This window comes from Anopheles coluzzii, chromosome 2, assembly GCF_943734685.1.
Source record: "Anopheles coluzzii chromosome 2, AcolN3, whole genome shotgun sequence".
NCBI lineage: Eukaryota > Metazoa > Arthropoda > Insecta > Diptera > Culicidae > Anopheles > Anopheles coluzzii.
Window position 1 is genome coordinate 120,609,714 of NC_064670.1, and position 15,957 is coordinate 120,625,670.

Genomic DNA, 15,957 nt, shown 5'->3' on the forward strand with positions numbered 1-15,957 from the left:
GAAGAAGAAGAAGGAAGCAGTTAGAACTCTACTACTACTTGATCGAAACCATCATCACTCCCCCTTGCGCTAATCCTTACTATTTAAGTGCGATGAGAAATGAGAAAAACAAGAAAGAAGGGAAAGAGTGTGAAAGAGGCGTGTGTGTGTATGGGTAGAAGTAAAAAGATAATGAGTAATACGCACACGATGCATGCAAAACAATGCATCCGTACACGACAAATACACAGCATACAGGAAAAACACACACACAGGAAGGATGCGAATGCAAAATCGTTCCATACACACATGTATACACACTGATAAACAGGCATTACACAGGAACATTGTAACGTACACATACACACTCATGTGCAAAAACAGAAGGAAGGAAAAACACCGAGACAAGCAGAGGAAAGGATAGCAGGAGTGAAGGAAAAGGTGTAGGATGTAGGAAGGCGGCAGTAGCGACAGCCGGCGGCGCATTATTGATTATGATTATTATTGCAAATTATTATATATTCTTATTATATTTAGTGATGACAAACAAACAAGAAAAATGGAAAATAAAACAGAAATGAAAAGCAAAACAAAAAACTACTGTAAAGAACAAAAAAAGGTGTTTGTTTTGTATGGGGTTCCGAAAGAGAAAGATCCGAAATGAAGAGAACAATCGGAGCAACACATAGTGGCGCCCTCTGTCGGGGAGTAGCAGTACCACAAGTATGAAGAGTTCATTTTCCTATTGGAATATATACATACCTCGGTTGGCTTTTTTTCTCCCTTTGCATTCTGTTTTCTTTCATTTTCACGCAGCTAAGCACGATAGTTCGAGACAGTTTATAAGTATTTTTCTTCACATTGTTTTTTTTATTTGGCTTTACATTTTCCTCACTGTTCGTACTGTTTATCCACACACACACACACACCCTTCTTCTCCCACACATCAAACGTCTTATTGTTTTTTTCAAAAATCCAAAGGGATCCATGTTGGAACGCCATAACCAAGTGGAGAACGGGGACTGAAGAGTGGGATGATATGCTGGTTGTGCACACCACGTCAATGTCAAATCTCAGTACAAAACACACACACACGCACGCGGCTTTTCATACGCACATACAAACACACATACACGCGCAAAATATTGGTAGAATTAATGATGACGGCACGACGCGCGGGAAGAAAAAAGCGGACCCGCAGAAAAGGATAAACTCAATTGCACTAAACGTAAAAGGGCGTCAATCGGCAGCAGCAGCAGCAGCCGAAACTGAACTCATCAATTGACTGACAAGTGCACACTACACCTGTTTCCATGGCCTACTACTACCACTGCAGTGTGTGCTTCGAACAAAGGCGCGCGGCGTTCAGCAGCTCAACCATCCTCACTCTCTCTGTGCGAACCGGTTCCGGCTGTGACGCTATACAAACACAGCGCCAGTGTTGTGTGTCGGGGGTTTTGTTTCGCCTTATCTCTTCACCTTTACAAAAATATACCGACAACACACACACACCCTCAAAAGCAGTGTCCTTGCTATCATCACCGCGTGTGTGCCCGCAATATTCGTGTTCGTTCTCGCTAAATGTGTGACCGAAATGACCGCATGTGGTGGGGTGTGTATGGTAGGTATAATGGTGGTTTTTTAGCTTTAGCTTGATTTTTCTTGTATAAGTTATATATAAATGTACGTGTATAATATGTTGGGTTTGCTTCTCTATTCTCTCTCTCTCTCGCAAAATCTTTCCTTCCCACCAGCCTGTCGTTTCCCAATTACAAACTACAAAATTCACATTCGGTAAACGCGCGGGGCTTCTTCCTTTGTTTTTTGTTATCATGCTTTGTTCGGCATCGTAATGAAATCTTCTTCTTCTTTTTCTTCTTTTTTCTGCTTCGTTCAAGGTGTACTAACACATACAGTTTAGAGTTCACGCTGCGCTTAGTTAAAGATAAAAAAACAACCCAAAACGAATGAAAGTAAGAAACAATAATGATATCGTGTAATAGTAATAGTAGTAGTAATAGTAGTAGAGACACGCCGCCAGCGCACATTTGACTATAATGCGGGGTGGGGTTTTAAAAACTATATAAGAAAACTGTATACACACGACACGATTAATTGATTATGTTTCTCCGGCATTTCTTCGTCTTAAAAGACATCAATTTCGTTTGCTTTTTTTCTTCAAATCAACGACACACGATACTACCGCCAACCGCCTTTCCCGTCCTGTCCTGGGGCTTCGGCTAGTCCCTACTTAAGTACAAGCTATTTCCATGCCTCTTTGCGTCGTTTTCTGCCCCGTAACATCATCATGCACGTTTAAATGTAAAGAAATCCATCGATCTATGTTCGGTGTTCCGAGAAATTGGATAAATAAAATTAACACAAACCTTGTTGTTCTTCTTAAAACCAAAACTACTCAGCAACTAAAAGCACCATCGGGAAAACAAAGAGAGAGAGGGTGTGGTTAACACCTTTACACAACAAAACCACAAAACTAACAAAAAGGTGGCAAGATGTAACGATTGAAAATGGGGTAGTTGGGGGAGGGGAAAAGAAAATCACATATCTACAAGGGAGACAATAGGATAAGAAAGCTCAAAACCCCTCAACTCAATCTACTGGGCCTTTTCTGAACGTCTCCTTACGGTCCCTCTCTACAGCGCACTACCACCTTCAAGCCTTTCTCATTAACGGCGCCATTTACGCCGTTTAACGCCCGTTCCTTGCGACACAGAGTGTTGTGTTGGTAGGAATAAAATAAACAGTTTTATATTTTTAAATTATTAAAACAAAACGAACACAACATGAATGAACTAGAGCACGACCTTCCTTCGATCCCCTATCTCTCTCTCTCTTTCCTCCATTGGATTGGCCGTTGGAAAGCTCAACCCCACACAAGCACACAAAATCACACGCACAGCACACGTACATCATTATCCTTTAGTGGTACACATCGGTAAAACTTAAGCAAAAAAAGAAGAGAGAATGACGCTACTCTACCGGCGGCACACAGAGAGGGAGGAGTTGGATAATTTTCTACTAAATTCACAAAACAAAACCGAAAAGAAACACAAAATAACAACTCAAAAGAAAACGAAAGAATTCCTAAGTAATATCATTAGAGCAGAGCACCCCCTGAAAGGGAATTTTGAAACATAAACCTGATCCTCGGACGAACACAAAACTAAACCCTCGAAACTGTCTCAAATCGAATTCGCTTTCCTGTCTCATTCCTACTTCCTTCCTCTGTGTCTGTATGGCCTTTTCCCTTCCGTTTTTTGTCCGACACCGGTGTGTTATTAGAACAAACCACGCTCCTTCTTTAGCTTCGTCTGCTTCCAGGCGGGCAGCTGATCGTACTCCTGCTTGCTCAGCCCGAGCGCCTCCTGGTAGTCGAGCTCGTGCAGGTACAGCTCGAGCTTGGTCGGATCGACGCCCTCCGGCAGCGGGCGTTCGAGCAGCACGGCCAGCGGGTACTCTTTGCGGGACAGCAGCGACAGGCTGTCGTAGATGGGTTGCGGTGTCGATTTACGACCATCCTACAATGAGAAGAAATGCACCAGAAAGGATTAGTTGCGTGTTAGAAGAAGAGGATCACTTACAGATAGGAATAACACAATGGGAAAGGAATGCTCCGCGACAAGGGTTGAAAAGCACAGTTAAAAACATTGGGGCGGAGTGGAACACGAGAGATAGCAGATACTCTATTTGGTAGGCTTTGTTAAACAATTCTTGTTTTTTGAAGTTGCAAGGTACAAATAGAACACACACACATCGAGACGCACAATATTGCAGCTCGGAAGGCAGCTTTGGGGGGTGTGAGACACATTTCAACAGGAAAAAGCGCACATTGAAGCTTGTTTCATACGGAAGCTTACCGGCAAAAACTAAAACTGATGAGATCTTTGTCTAACTACCTTCTGCAGCTCATCTATGGGCCATACAAACCTCGTCTTCTTCGAGATCCTGCAAACAAGATCCTCTCTCTACGCAACGCACGAATGAGAATGCTAGAGAGAAGGGAAGAGAGCAAGAGCTACTTGGTACACCTACCTGCACATTGATTTCTGCGACATCGTCCCGTTCGGTCCACTCCGGGAACATGGCAGTGAATTCGAGCGGTTCCAGCCCGGCCCAGACGACGAACCCATGCACGTGGTCATCCGGAGCAGCAGTCGGCGGCGGTGGCTCCACACGGTGATGCTCCTGCTGCCGGTCCGTCGTCGGCTTGGCATCGACCTCATCCACACCCTGCTCATCGTTTCCATTCTCATCCGCCGTCGCCGTCGTCGCCGTAGTAGCAATCGCATGCCCATTGCCATTCGTCACGCGATCGCCCACACCTGCCTGCCGCTGTTTCGCCTTCCAGTACGAGACGGCCGTCTCCATTGCGACCCGCCGCTCCACCTGCCACCGGTTCTCGCCCGACCGGTTGCTGTCGAAGCTGCTGTGGTTCGTCTCGCCGCCGGCGCCACTGTCGCTGCCCGACTCGTCGCCCGTCGGCCACCAGCCCTGCCACAGCCACAGCACGTGCCCATTATCGATCAGGAAGATCGTTGGCTGACGGGCGCTGTAAAGATCCTCCTGCCGGAACGGGTACGCCGTGGGGCGGTCCTTCGCACGCAGCGCACATTGTAGCTCTGTCGCCTCAAAGTTGCCATTGTTGATGCTGGTCAGGTGGAAGATGCGTGGCGTAAAGCCGTAACACTGCTCCGACCCGAGCAGGCTGTGATAGTGATGCCTGTTCTGCCCACCAACCGCATCAAAGAACTCGTCCGTCTCGTGACCTTCCTCGACGACGGCCGAGGAAAGATTCGACAGCGTTTCGTCGAACAGCTCGGGACACTTTTGCTCCAGCACTACGCGCAGCACGTTTGCGGCCACTTCCTTCGCGTGTGGCAGTGCCTTACAGCCCTGCCAGAGCAGCACCCGACCGCGCTCGCCATGCACCAGCAGCATCGTGGCACGGGAACGTAGCTGCCGCATGCTGCAACCGTCCACCTCCGTGCACATCGTTTCCTCCGGGAAGTTGCCGGTAATCATGTACATGCGCCAGCCCGCCTTCGCCACGCGCTTGCTGCGATGCACGAACATCACCTTGAACAGTCGCAAGAAGGCGGCCGACTCTTGGCCCTGCGCCACACGCACCTGCGCACCCTTCTCCTTGTCCAGCTCGACCGTTAGCAGTGCCGCCGCCCCTTTCTCGTTCGCCGACGCGTCCCGGCCGTGCCAGCAGAAGTAGGCGCACCGGTCGCGACCGACCACCGTGCTGCGGTTCGACACCTTGCCGCTCAGCTCGCGCACCGTCACGCTGATCTGGTACATCCAGCGCACGGTGTAGCTTTCGTCGGCGTAGAAGTGGCCGCGCGACGTCCCATCGATCTCCTTGTACTCGTACTCGTCAATCTCCCACTGCGTCACGGACGTGGTGCGCACATCGAAGTGGCGCATCGAGTCCTGGTCGTAGTAGAAGTCGCCCCGCCCGAGGTTGGAGTTTTCCAGCACCAGGTTCGGCTCCTGGTACGGTTCGGCGCGCCCGTACAGCTCCGGGCCGTCCAGCGGCCGTATCTCGAGCCCGGTCGGGGACGCTCCATCCCCGCCGTACTCGTCTCGGAACTGCACCGTCACGTCCGGCCAGTCGAGGAACTTCTCGCGGAACAGCACCGTCTCCATGTGCTGGGTGACGCGGGCGATCAGGCACCACTCCGGCCGGCTGTTGCCCGCTTTGGACAGTCGCCTTGCATCCCGCTGCCGATCGCCCGCCAGCTCCGCGAAGTTGAGCGGGCTCAGCTGGCACTCCTCGTAGCTGTACCCGCCGCCGTACAGCTCCTGGGCCAGCCGCAGGGCCGCCCGCTTGCTCTCCGCCGGCGCACTCTTGCCGCTCCACACGTACAGCTCGGAGCCGAAATCAAACACCAGCACCTTGCGCGGGTCCAGCATCGCGATCTTCGGTATCGCGCCCCAGTACTCCTCCACCGGCACGAGCGACTCCTCCCCGTACTCGTACACCATGTTCGTCTCGATCAGGCACGCCTCGAACAGCTCGTCCTCGTCCGCGTGCCCCGAATCGCACACGCCCTCGTCCTCCTGCCCGCGGCCCAGCAGCGCCCAAAAGTCGCGCGCCTGCCGGCCGGCCGTCGCACCCCCATCGTTCAGCAGCGTCACGCTGGCCGCACTGCAGCCCAGGTCCTTGTCGCGCACGATCTGCTCGCAGATTTCCTTGCAGCGCGACCGCTCGATCACGTTCGCGTACTGGCCGAGAAAGGCGAACAGCCGGTCGGCGGTGACGAGGATGAAGCAATCGCCCCGGTTGACCGAGCGGGCGGCCGGTTCCACCAGGCGCGTCTGCGCGTGCCGACGGCCCTTCACCTGCAGCAACATCAGCGGTTTGTGCGGGACAAACGACTGATTCAGCGGCAGCGAGCTAGACTTGAGACTGACCGATTTGAAATCCTCAACGGACGCTAAGCCGGCTAGCGCTTCTACGGCCAGATTGCTACTTTTGGCAACTACACAGTGGTGGGTAGGGGTGGTAGTGGGAACAAAAAAGGGATGAAAAAAAAGAACACAGAGAGAAAAAACGGCGACACGGACAGGGCACGGGGATGCCACCATCGTACGCCAGAGCCAGGTTAGCATTATTGAGGGAACATGAGAGGGAGAGAGCACGTGTTAAGAACAGTTTCGTGCATTGAGAAGGCTAGCGGGGTGTGTAAGTAGTAGGAGAATGTTGTGGTAGTGATGCAGCGCGGTCAAGCACGGCAAAGTCATCCCTCAGAGGATCATCTTGCAAAAGGATCCTTTTTTTAAGAACACCTTTTTGAGAGAGATGATGATCCTCTGAGGATGAAGGTGGCTGACAACAACAAGAAAAGCACGCGCAAAAACACAAATGCACACTCTCACACACACACATACACACACATACACGTACACCTCAAGGCTGCACCGGAGTAGGGGAAACAAGACGCGCGATCGCCCCGCTACTTACTTGCTTCTAGTTTAAGTCGGCGCATCTCCTTGTCGGCGATGCCTGTCCTTATCTCGGTGTACTCCGTCTGCAGGTCGTCCCGGGCGGCCAGCGTCTTGAGCGGATTGCGCGACATGGCCCGGCGGCCCCGCGGCCCCTGTACCACCTTCTTCTGCGTCAGCTTCTCGCCGCTGGTCTTGAGTGTGTCGAGATCACCGAACGTAACCTCGGCGGCGGAGCTGCTGCTACTCATCATACTGCTGCTGCTGGTGAGGCTGCTGCTAAAGCTGCCGGTCGTGGCCGTGCTGGTCGCACCGTTCGCCACCTTCCCGAAGAACGAGCCGAAACTCTCATCGTCCAGCTTCGGGATGGCCACCTTCGAGCCGACCGGTTGTTGTGTTTTGAGATCGCCGCCAAACGTTCGCTCGCCGCCGGACGGTACGCCCGGCACGCTTATGCTACGCTTCATGAGACTTTCAACTACACGGTGCTGTTGCTGCTGCTGCTGCTGGCTCTGCTGCTGGAACATTGCCGGAGCGGGACTAGAAAATTGGGGCGCCGGAACGCTGGTAGGGCGTGCACCGAATGCTGGCGGCGCTGCCGCCGTCGGTGGCTGCTGTCCGTAAACGGTCGAGGAAGTGACCACGGAGGACACCATCATCGAGGGGCTCTTGGACAGGCCGAGCTGCGGTGGGTTAACGCTGCGGAACACGTTCATCGCGGGCGATTGCTTCGTGTCCGACTTGATGAACGGGAGTTTGGGCGATTTGGTTGCGGGCAGCCGGCCCGCAACGGTGAAGTTGGTCGCATCGGAGAGTTCTGGAAGAGCAGAAAAGAGAGAATAATTAGTCTTCGATACACAATTGAAACAATTACACAAAAAAGCACATGGTACTTACCGACACGATTTTTCCAATTTTCCGACGACGTCTTGATCTTGCCCAACCGATCGGAAATGTTTCCACCCTCCAGGTCCGCCGGCCGACTGAACGGTCGTGGTGAGTTGTTTTTCACTGGGCTTTCGTGGGACTTGGCAACGATGAGTGCATTCTGCAATGGCAAAACAAAGATGTGTGTGTGTGAGTTAGACAAGCGTGACGTGTTATTATCTGTTTACATACAGTCATAATGCATAAAACAATCCGCAAAGAAAGCCCCCATCCCATTCCACTGATAAGGCAAGTGAGGGTGACAAGAAACCAATGGGCGACCACCCGATAGTAGTGATATCATCCATCATTACACAGTCATGGCTAATTAAGAAATTAATGACGTTAAATGGTGTTTGGATGAGGGGAGGAACCTTCTTCTTTCCCTCAACTGTGACCGTTTTTTCACATCACTTTGGGCCTTTCTGTACTGTTTCTTCCCATCCTCGGGGCAGGTTAAACGCTCGACCCAAGGAGGTCATAATGTCGTGGAGAGCAAGCGAAACGAAACGACAGATAGCATCATCGTACAGCTACTACACGCAACGATGCGTACGTACTCCTCCTTCTCCATCCAATCTGTGTGTGTGTGTTTTTGGGGTGTGGTTGGCAATAAGCGACGAAATAACTCAACCTTCCCTGAGTCCCATCATCCACAATTTTTTTTTATCATTCCTCCATTAAAGCATTCCGTGGTTCCTCGCCGCATCGCTTCGATAACTCATAAAGACATACCATTAATCGTATCGTTAGAGCGACAGTGATTGAGCAGCGGGTTCGAAGACGACCTTTTAAAGGTCACACCGAATCACAAATCGAACCTCCAACCGACCCCGGGATGCCCAAGGGACCACACCCCTCTCATTCGGTTTCACAAAATTACCTGCTTCAGAGTAGACATCATGGAGTCCGCTCCTATTACACCTCGATAAAGTAAACGTAGCAGTAACTTGGCCGGGTCAGGGAGGGTGTATTTGCCTCGTAAAACACCTTCTTCTTACGGTAAAGAACATACATTGCAACACCCTGATACTAACTGGAATTGATTTACGTCACTCTTGCACTTATAACACCCTAAATATAATAATGCTTCATCACGCGATCGTACAGTGTGTTGCGTTACACACACACACCAACACAGGCTGGCCCGTGCAACAATAAATCCAATCACAGCCTTTAGCGGGAATTGACTCGTTACTTCTTTTGCTTCCTTTGTTTGTTCGATTGTACACTAAAGCTCGTAGCTGCCTTGACACAGTATCTATACGCGTTGGGTGGATATCCTCGGGGAGTCACCACGCACCAGTGGTAGTCACCTTACTGCGCTATCAGTCTCTCTGTTAAGCCCTCTCTCCTCGGGTGACTTTTTAAGCACCTTTGCAGGCCGTCCCAAGATAAGCCAGTTTCTAGGTACACTGGGGAGGGGGAGGAGGTTGGGGCTTAGGTGCTTTACTGGGAGCTTCACACATCATCACTGCAGCGACACGATACCACCGTCCTCCTCCATGTTGTCCAGCAGGTTCGAGATGGAGTACTTCCAGTAGTCTTTCGATAGGTTCTCCGCAATTAGGATTTGCTCAATGTTATCGACGGCATTGCGATAGGTGGCGGGCGTCGCGCTAGGTTTCGATTTGCGCAGTACCACTTCCGGTTCTGCTTCCGCCCCATCAACCGTCGTCATCTCGTCATCCTGCAGCAACTCGGACAGGGAAAAGGTGGAAAGTGTTTTGAGACCTCGCGACACCCGATCGTACTTGGCTTCTCCACTATATCGCTCCAGCGGTTGCTTTCCACTCTCTGCCTCATCTTCGTCCAGCAGATCACTGATCGAGTACTGGGACAAGCGTTTGGAGAACCGTTCCGACTCCAGGATGTCCTCGACCGATTCGGACAAACTTTGCTGGGAGCGGATGCGTCGTCGCATTCGGATCACTGTGGGAGGTTCGGAGGAAGCCTTCGGGTACCCTGCAGCACCGGCAGGCCTCAGGTTCTCCAGGCTAGCACTGATGGAGCGCGACCCGTACGAGGAGTTGGGTTCGATGCGGCGAAGAATGTTCACAACGTTGCTGAAATGTCGCCGTGGCGTTGATTCCGGTGCCGCCGGTGATGGTTGCCTCTCGGGCGTGGTGGCAAACTTCACGGAGGTCATCTGGGGTCGCCCCATCGGCTGCTCGAACAGTGTCTTCATGCGAGCGACCACGTTACGATTGTGCACATCCCGCAGCACCGCCGAATCTTCCGCATTTCCTGAACGTTGGGTAGTACCTTCGGGAATTCCCGACTTCCCCGGGCTGCTGTTAACGCAATCTTCCCCAGTTCGCGTGCCTGATTGAATTTGATAAATGATTTCATTCACAATGTTGCTGCATTCTTTGCGATCCAGCCGGTGGCGGCGGGTCGGGATCCATTCGGTGGCTTTGGTGGAGGAGGGCGATGTTGCCGGTCGTCGCCGCTCCAATGGGGTCTGATTAGATCTGCCCGTTGTTGTGCTGCCATTCTTTACAAAGCCAGAACTCGGCGTGGATGACAGTGCGGGTGAGATGATGGTTGGCTTTTCCGATGCACATTCCGACTGCTTTATGGTACTACTACGATAATCACACTCTGCCTCGGAAGCCTTCTGCGCCGGTGACTCCTCATCCTCCTTCGCTCCTTTGTTGTTGAGCGTCCGCAGCAGATCGAGCTTGATCTCCTCTATCAGCCGCTGGCGGTCGCGCTGCAATGCATCGACGTGCCGTTCGAGCAGCCGCTCTGCCTCCCGGCGGACGCCGTTATACAGCTGTACCGCAAATTGCGCCCCGATCACCAGCAGCAGCGGGATGACTAATGTTTGCAGCAGCGTACCGAGCCGAACGACGAGACTGATCGCTTCTTCCCAATAGCTGCCGGGGCTGGAGCTGCCACCATTAAATACCAGCGCATGATTCATGGTGCCTTGGAACGACGACGGCTAGCGAGGGAGCTGGAATGTATCTCAAGATCACGCACGAGCGCCACCAACTCTCACTTCACGCTTAATAAGCGGGGAGGGTGGTTCCACGGAATTCACTCTTCTGTTTTTAGTTTTTGATACCACTGCTTGTTGTTTACTTCTGTTTGTTTATTTCTCCTAATACACACACAGCTGCCCGTGATGAGCAGCAGCAGCACATTCAGCGCACGCGTCAGCAGCCGACCGCGTACAGGATACAACTGAACCAGTTTGCGCCGTGTCTGCGCGCGTTTGCTGCCGATTCTTTGCCGCGCGGTAACAACGTCGTTTTGTGAGGGTCTGGACCGTGGAAGGAAGCGTCCGTATTGCAGAGCAGTGACAACACAACCAACTACACCACAACAGTGTGCGGTTGTGTGGTGATATGCGGCTACTAACTACTGCTGCTGGTCGGTGGACACACTCTACACACACTGCTGGGTTTTTACTGATATGCGAGACACGACGCGGGACGGAGAGCGAGAGCGCGATGGTGACCCGATGCCGTACCGGCCAATACTGTGCAATCATCGCAACGAGTGTGCGCGTGTGTGGTGCGTTTAAGCTTGGCCGGTCGTTTCGTGTGTTGTGAGCGTGATTGATGATGCACCTCCGCACGCGCCCGCACCCTGCACAGAGCCCGGCCAATCCCGGTAGAGTGGTGTTAGCGTGCCGTGTTTTGCTATCTTATCTAGAAAAGAAGCCGGCGAAACCAACGAACCAATACCACTACACACACCTAACACATTAGAGTAGCAGCCGCAGCGTGTGTTTGATGCAGGTGAATATCAACAAATACATCACAAGAAGACGCATTTTTGTTATGACGAAGAAGACGCACGTACTAACGCCCGATCGTGGAATGTTTTATGGATCCCGCCAGTGCATTCCTATTCACAGAACTCCTCCAAAACAAACGGTAACAAATGAGAGACATTGATCGGCGGAGGCCTCTCGGGAAGGAGCTGCACAAACTGCAAGATAAATGCGTTCGTTTGTTTTACTGATGATGAACACAGAAACACCCGAAGAGACCGCAAAAGGAAAGCAAATCAAGTATTCCTCATTCACATCGCAAGTGACCCGTAAAGTAAAGTAATGTACTGCGCTAAGACGCGGCACCCGATCTCGAGATTCTAGACGATCACCATCAAGACGTTCCCCTCAAGGGCAGCAACAGAAGCACTGTGTTTATGCACACTTAGCACACCGCAAACACAATCGGCCAAGCAAAGAGAGATCTGTACTGTATATTTGCACTTTGTCCACGGGGGGGGGGGCTTTCCCGTCGTCCGGTATGTTCTCGCAAACAATTAAAATGCAAATTAACATGCAAACTCGATCGAAATCAAGTCCCATGTGTGTGTGTGTGTTTCTGTAGTGCTCCCGATCCAACAAACAACGCTCAAGTGTACAGGATCCGCGAGCGACGACTCATCGAGTCAAACATAACCCCGCATAACCCGCGATGAGCATAAGTTAAGCCGAAGAGGAAAAGGCAAAAGAGTGATCTAAAAACTGGTTGTTGCTTCCGTGAGAAAGAGGATAAGGAAGCGAGAGAGGGAACAGGCAAGCGAACATGTGAACGTTTCAAGGTTAACGTATTCGAGAGCACGGATCATCAAAATTCCACCTTGTTTTGGAAATTAAACCGCATCCGGCTGTAACACATCCAATCCAAAATTCGCTCCCCCGTTACCATACGGGCTACCCGCCTAAAGGTATGCAATTTGTATCGCATTCAAAGCGATACGAGCTACGCGAGGAATAGAGCACGGTAGCGTTACGCTAGCGTTACGTTTACTTACATTGACCAGATTTTCCCGCCGCACGTCGTCGGGCACATCCTTCTTGGAGACGCGCTTGCGCCAATCGTCCTCGCCGCTCTTCTTCAGTGCCGCTAGCCGCTCCGCTATCGACACGCTCTTCACCATCGAACCGTCCTGGTCGGGGCGCATCTCCTCTGTCAGGCAGCGGCGCAGTGTACCGAACGCTGGGAAGCTGAAGTCGTCCTCCGTCCTTTGCTGCTGCTGCTGTCCGGAACCGTGTCCGAAGCTGCTGTGATGATTATTATTGTTGTTCTGCTCCGGGTAGAAGCCGTGAGGGGCTGAGGCGGCAGTTAGGGCTGTGGTCGATGGTGCAGCAATGCCACCGAGACCGAATGCATTACTGCTGCCGCCGTGCGTTAGTAGTGCTGGTGGTGCCGCCGGTGCACCGCCGTTGTTGGCCGTATTGTGGTAGATGATGGCCGACGCCGGTATGAAGGTGGCAAGCTCGGATTGGCTTTTGCTTTTAATCAACTGTTGCTGCTTGTAGCTGGAAAGAGGTACGGAAAACAAAAGAAAAGCGGTAAGGCGTAATGTTTTAATATAGATATGCCGGCACAAATACTGTTGAGAAGAGGGTAGTAGCAGGGCAATTATTTTTATGCTGCACTGAGCGAATATTCAGATTAGTTCTAGCGCTTTTGTCCCTCGGGAAAGCTTGCGCTACCAACCCGACAAACGTGCTAATTAATTCTACGCCACTGCACATCAATCACTTGCACAAAGTCGCAACAGGGAGAGAGACACTAATGAATGTTACCTCTCGCTTTGCATACATAGTATTCTAGGGTTCGTCGTTTGCTGATGTCGTCGCCTCAAAATATCGTGCAATGGGAAAATCAATCACACTGTCACCGGGAGGGGAAAAACCCCAAACCATATCCTACAGAATTGATGTTCCTTGCTACTTGCTTCTGTTTAGCACAGTGCTTCTATTTAGCATGGCATCTCTGCTCCAAAGTGTTCTCTTCAAACAACTCAAACGTGACACAACAACAAGCTCATTATCTCACACTAATTTAAGGCGGAAAGATTCTTCCCAACCAACGGACCACACATCGCACTAATCCACAAATGAGTCATTCTAGCACACACTCCTAAGCTAAGCTTCCGATTAGAATGCACACACGCCGGCGTTACTCTACGAACGCATCTCCATCACTCACCAGCGAGACCCAACACACACGTGTGCCTTTCCGCGTTTGTGTGTCCTCGGTGTTGGGGAAGTTGGGTGTTTGTATGTGCCACCCCTTATGCAATCGATTGCAAGTAGTGATATCACTTATACAGTACAAGTGATATCACTTGTGGACGGACACAGTTGCGTTATTGGACAATTTGGCGAATGGGTGTGACATGGAAGGTTGTGCTACGCCCAACCATTCCGCCATTCACCACGAAAATAAACCCCGGAACATACTATTTTTCGCACAAAATTCAAGGTAACGCGCATATGTGAGACGAGAGATTCGCATGAAAGGAAGAGCCTTCGACACAACCCTAAATGAAACAACCGAATCGCGTAACACACGCAAACTACCTTCTCCCAGCCTGCTCGGTAGTAACCCGTCATGTCGGAACAACATGTATTGGCATGTGTCTGTGGCGGTTAAGGTGGTGGCGGTTCATATTCGTGACCGGTGGAACCCAGGCCGCTCTCCATTATAACCCATTAACGGGGTTTCTTTCTTTTTTATCAAAGTTGTACCTTTCATTGTTTACAACCAAGCTAAAGCCGGCATAAAACAGGAGGGATAACAACGAAAAAAACCAACCCTCACGACACAACCGGAGATGACAACGATGACTCATAAGTTTTTCTCGAGAAAAAAGATCCATCGCAACGGCCAACTACTGCCTTCCCCAGAGGGAACTAACGCGGCAATTTTCGTCCCTCACACACCGGCTTTCCGGAGGGCTTTGGTTTTCCGCTTTGTGGTGGGATGATTCAACGATAGGCCGGCAAGGGTCACGGTCAAAGAAAGACGTCTACCAGAAGAAGACGAAACAGTGATTCCTGAGATCCAAAGAGAGAGAGCAACGAAGCCTCACAAGACAGCACGAAGCCTAATCTGTAAATGTGATAGGTTCATTATGGTCTTCAGAAGGCAGCATAACGGGAACATTAATCGGTGATTTAGCATTATTGACTGCTGGCTGCATGGCCCCCATTCGCCTTCGCTCTCGAATATGCTAAAAAGGAAGACCACCGGTGAAAGAAAAGAGCCCACTTTTGTACGGCATGAGATCCAATCACGTGCAGGACAGTTCAACAATATAAAATGGATCATTATTTTCAACAGCACTCGATCGGTGTGTAGATTGTTCGCCTTCTATCTCTCTTCCCGTTTTGCGCTCTTCAGCAACAAAGAAAAAGACAGAAGAAGAGTTTGAAGGGCCGCTGGGCCTTTTTTACTGCACCACACAAAGTTGCACTTGACAATGCAATTCAACAAACGTACACGCACATACACACAACACGCATATTATTGCGTGACTAATTTTCTACATGACGCAGCTTATTACAACGTAGGCGCATCCATCATCAACATTCTAGTAGCGCAAAAAAAAAGAACTACGCATCACAATCGTTGCTCTAATAACTCATCTTCACATTATCGCGTCTCAATAGCGGCCGCAGTCGTAGCAGCAGCCCTCCCCCTTTTAATAATGAATGCAATAGAAATTTGCACCGAGTTGCACTTTTCTGCCAACCAAGGGCAAAGTGTGTGTGTAAACAAAAGGGGCCTGCTCCAACCGGCCGCTCTCGCCACACTTCCTGTTGGAAGCTCATTTTCTTTTAATTGCTTAACGTTGTCATCGACAAATAGACGGGGAGTTGGCAGTTGGAGCAGTTGCATGATGAAAGCGTAGGGAAAGTAAGGCGCGCGAGAGCCTTGAACCCTTCAATTGGACACCTATGCGAGTGGTGGAGTGGTCAGATCGGGGAGGTGCAAAAAGGGAACGGAACACGACCTCTCTCTCGCTTGCCCCTTCGTTTTACTGGCCACGGCACACACCTGTCTGGGGTGCAATTGATGGGGATGCAATTACAATTCCATCCACAACACACACGCTGCACTTCTCTCGCTCTCTCTCTGTGTGCATGCGTGTGGTTTCAAAGAGTGTGTCGAGACAGTTAAACGACAATGGCTACTCCAAAACTAAATCACTAACCCTCGCAGGTAATGCCGGATGTACAATGTGAGGTGAGACTAAAAGTGAAATGCGAAAGTGTACTTCCAAAAGCCGAAGAGTTCGCTGTTTCGCATTAACTAAGCA

The 15,957-nt window shown here is 50.9% G+C and overlaps 2 protein-coding genes across 10 annotated transcripts in view; both read right to left on the reverse strand.

Moving 5' to 3' along the window:
* Positions 1 to 826: 826 nt before the first annotated feature.
* The window catches only part of LOC120953590 (supervillin), a 178,401-nt gene continuing 163,270 nt past the window's right edge, over positions 827 to 15,957 (reverse strand). For 7 of the 9 annotated variants that reach the window (XM_049606663.1, XM_040373694.2, XM_049606664.1 and 4 more), the window contains 5 exons: positions 12,658 to 13,165; positions 7,849 to 7,999; positions 6,971 to 7,768; positions 4,033 to 6,488; positions 827 to 3,518 (listed from right to left, as the gene is read on the reverse strand). In XM_049606663.1, the coding sequence (XP_049462620.1) occupies positions 3,279 to 3,518; positions 4,033 to 6,488; positions 6,971 to 7,768; positions 7,849 to 7,999; positions 12,658 to 13,165 (4,153 nt within the window). In that variant the 3' untranslated portion in view covers positions 827 to 3,278. Of the gene's footprint in view, positions 3,519 to 4,032; positions 6,489 to 6,970; positions 7,769 to 7,848; positions 8,000 to 8,761; positions 9,298 to 12,657; positions 13,166 to 15,957 lie in introns of those variants that run through there. The other 2 variants (XM_040373703.2, XM_049606665.1) reach the window with 2 other exon arrangements.
* Positions 9,341 to 11,345, reverse strand: LOC125906698 (uncharacterized). Its single transcript, XM_049606670.1, has one exon. The coding sequence runs from the start codon at positions 10,805 to 10,807 to the stop codon at positions 9,350 to 9,352; it is 1,458 nt and encodes a 485-aa protein (XP_049462627.1). The 5' UTR covers positions 10,808 to 11,345; the 3' UTR covers positions 9,341 to 9,349.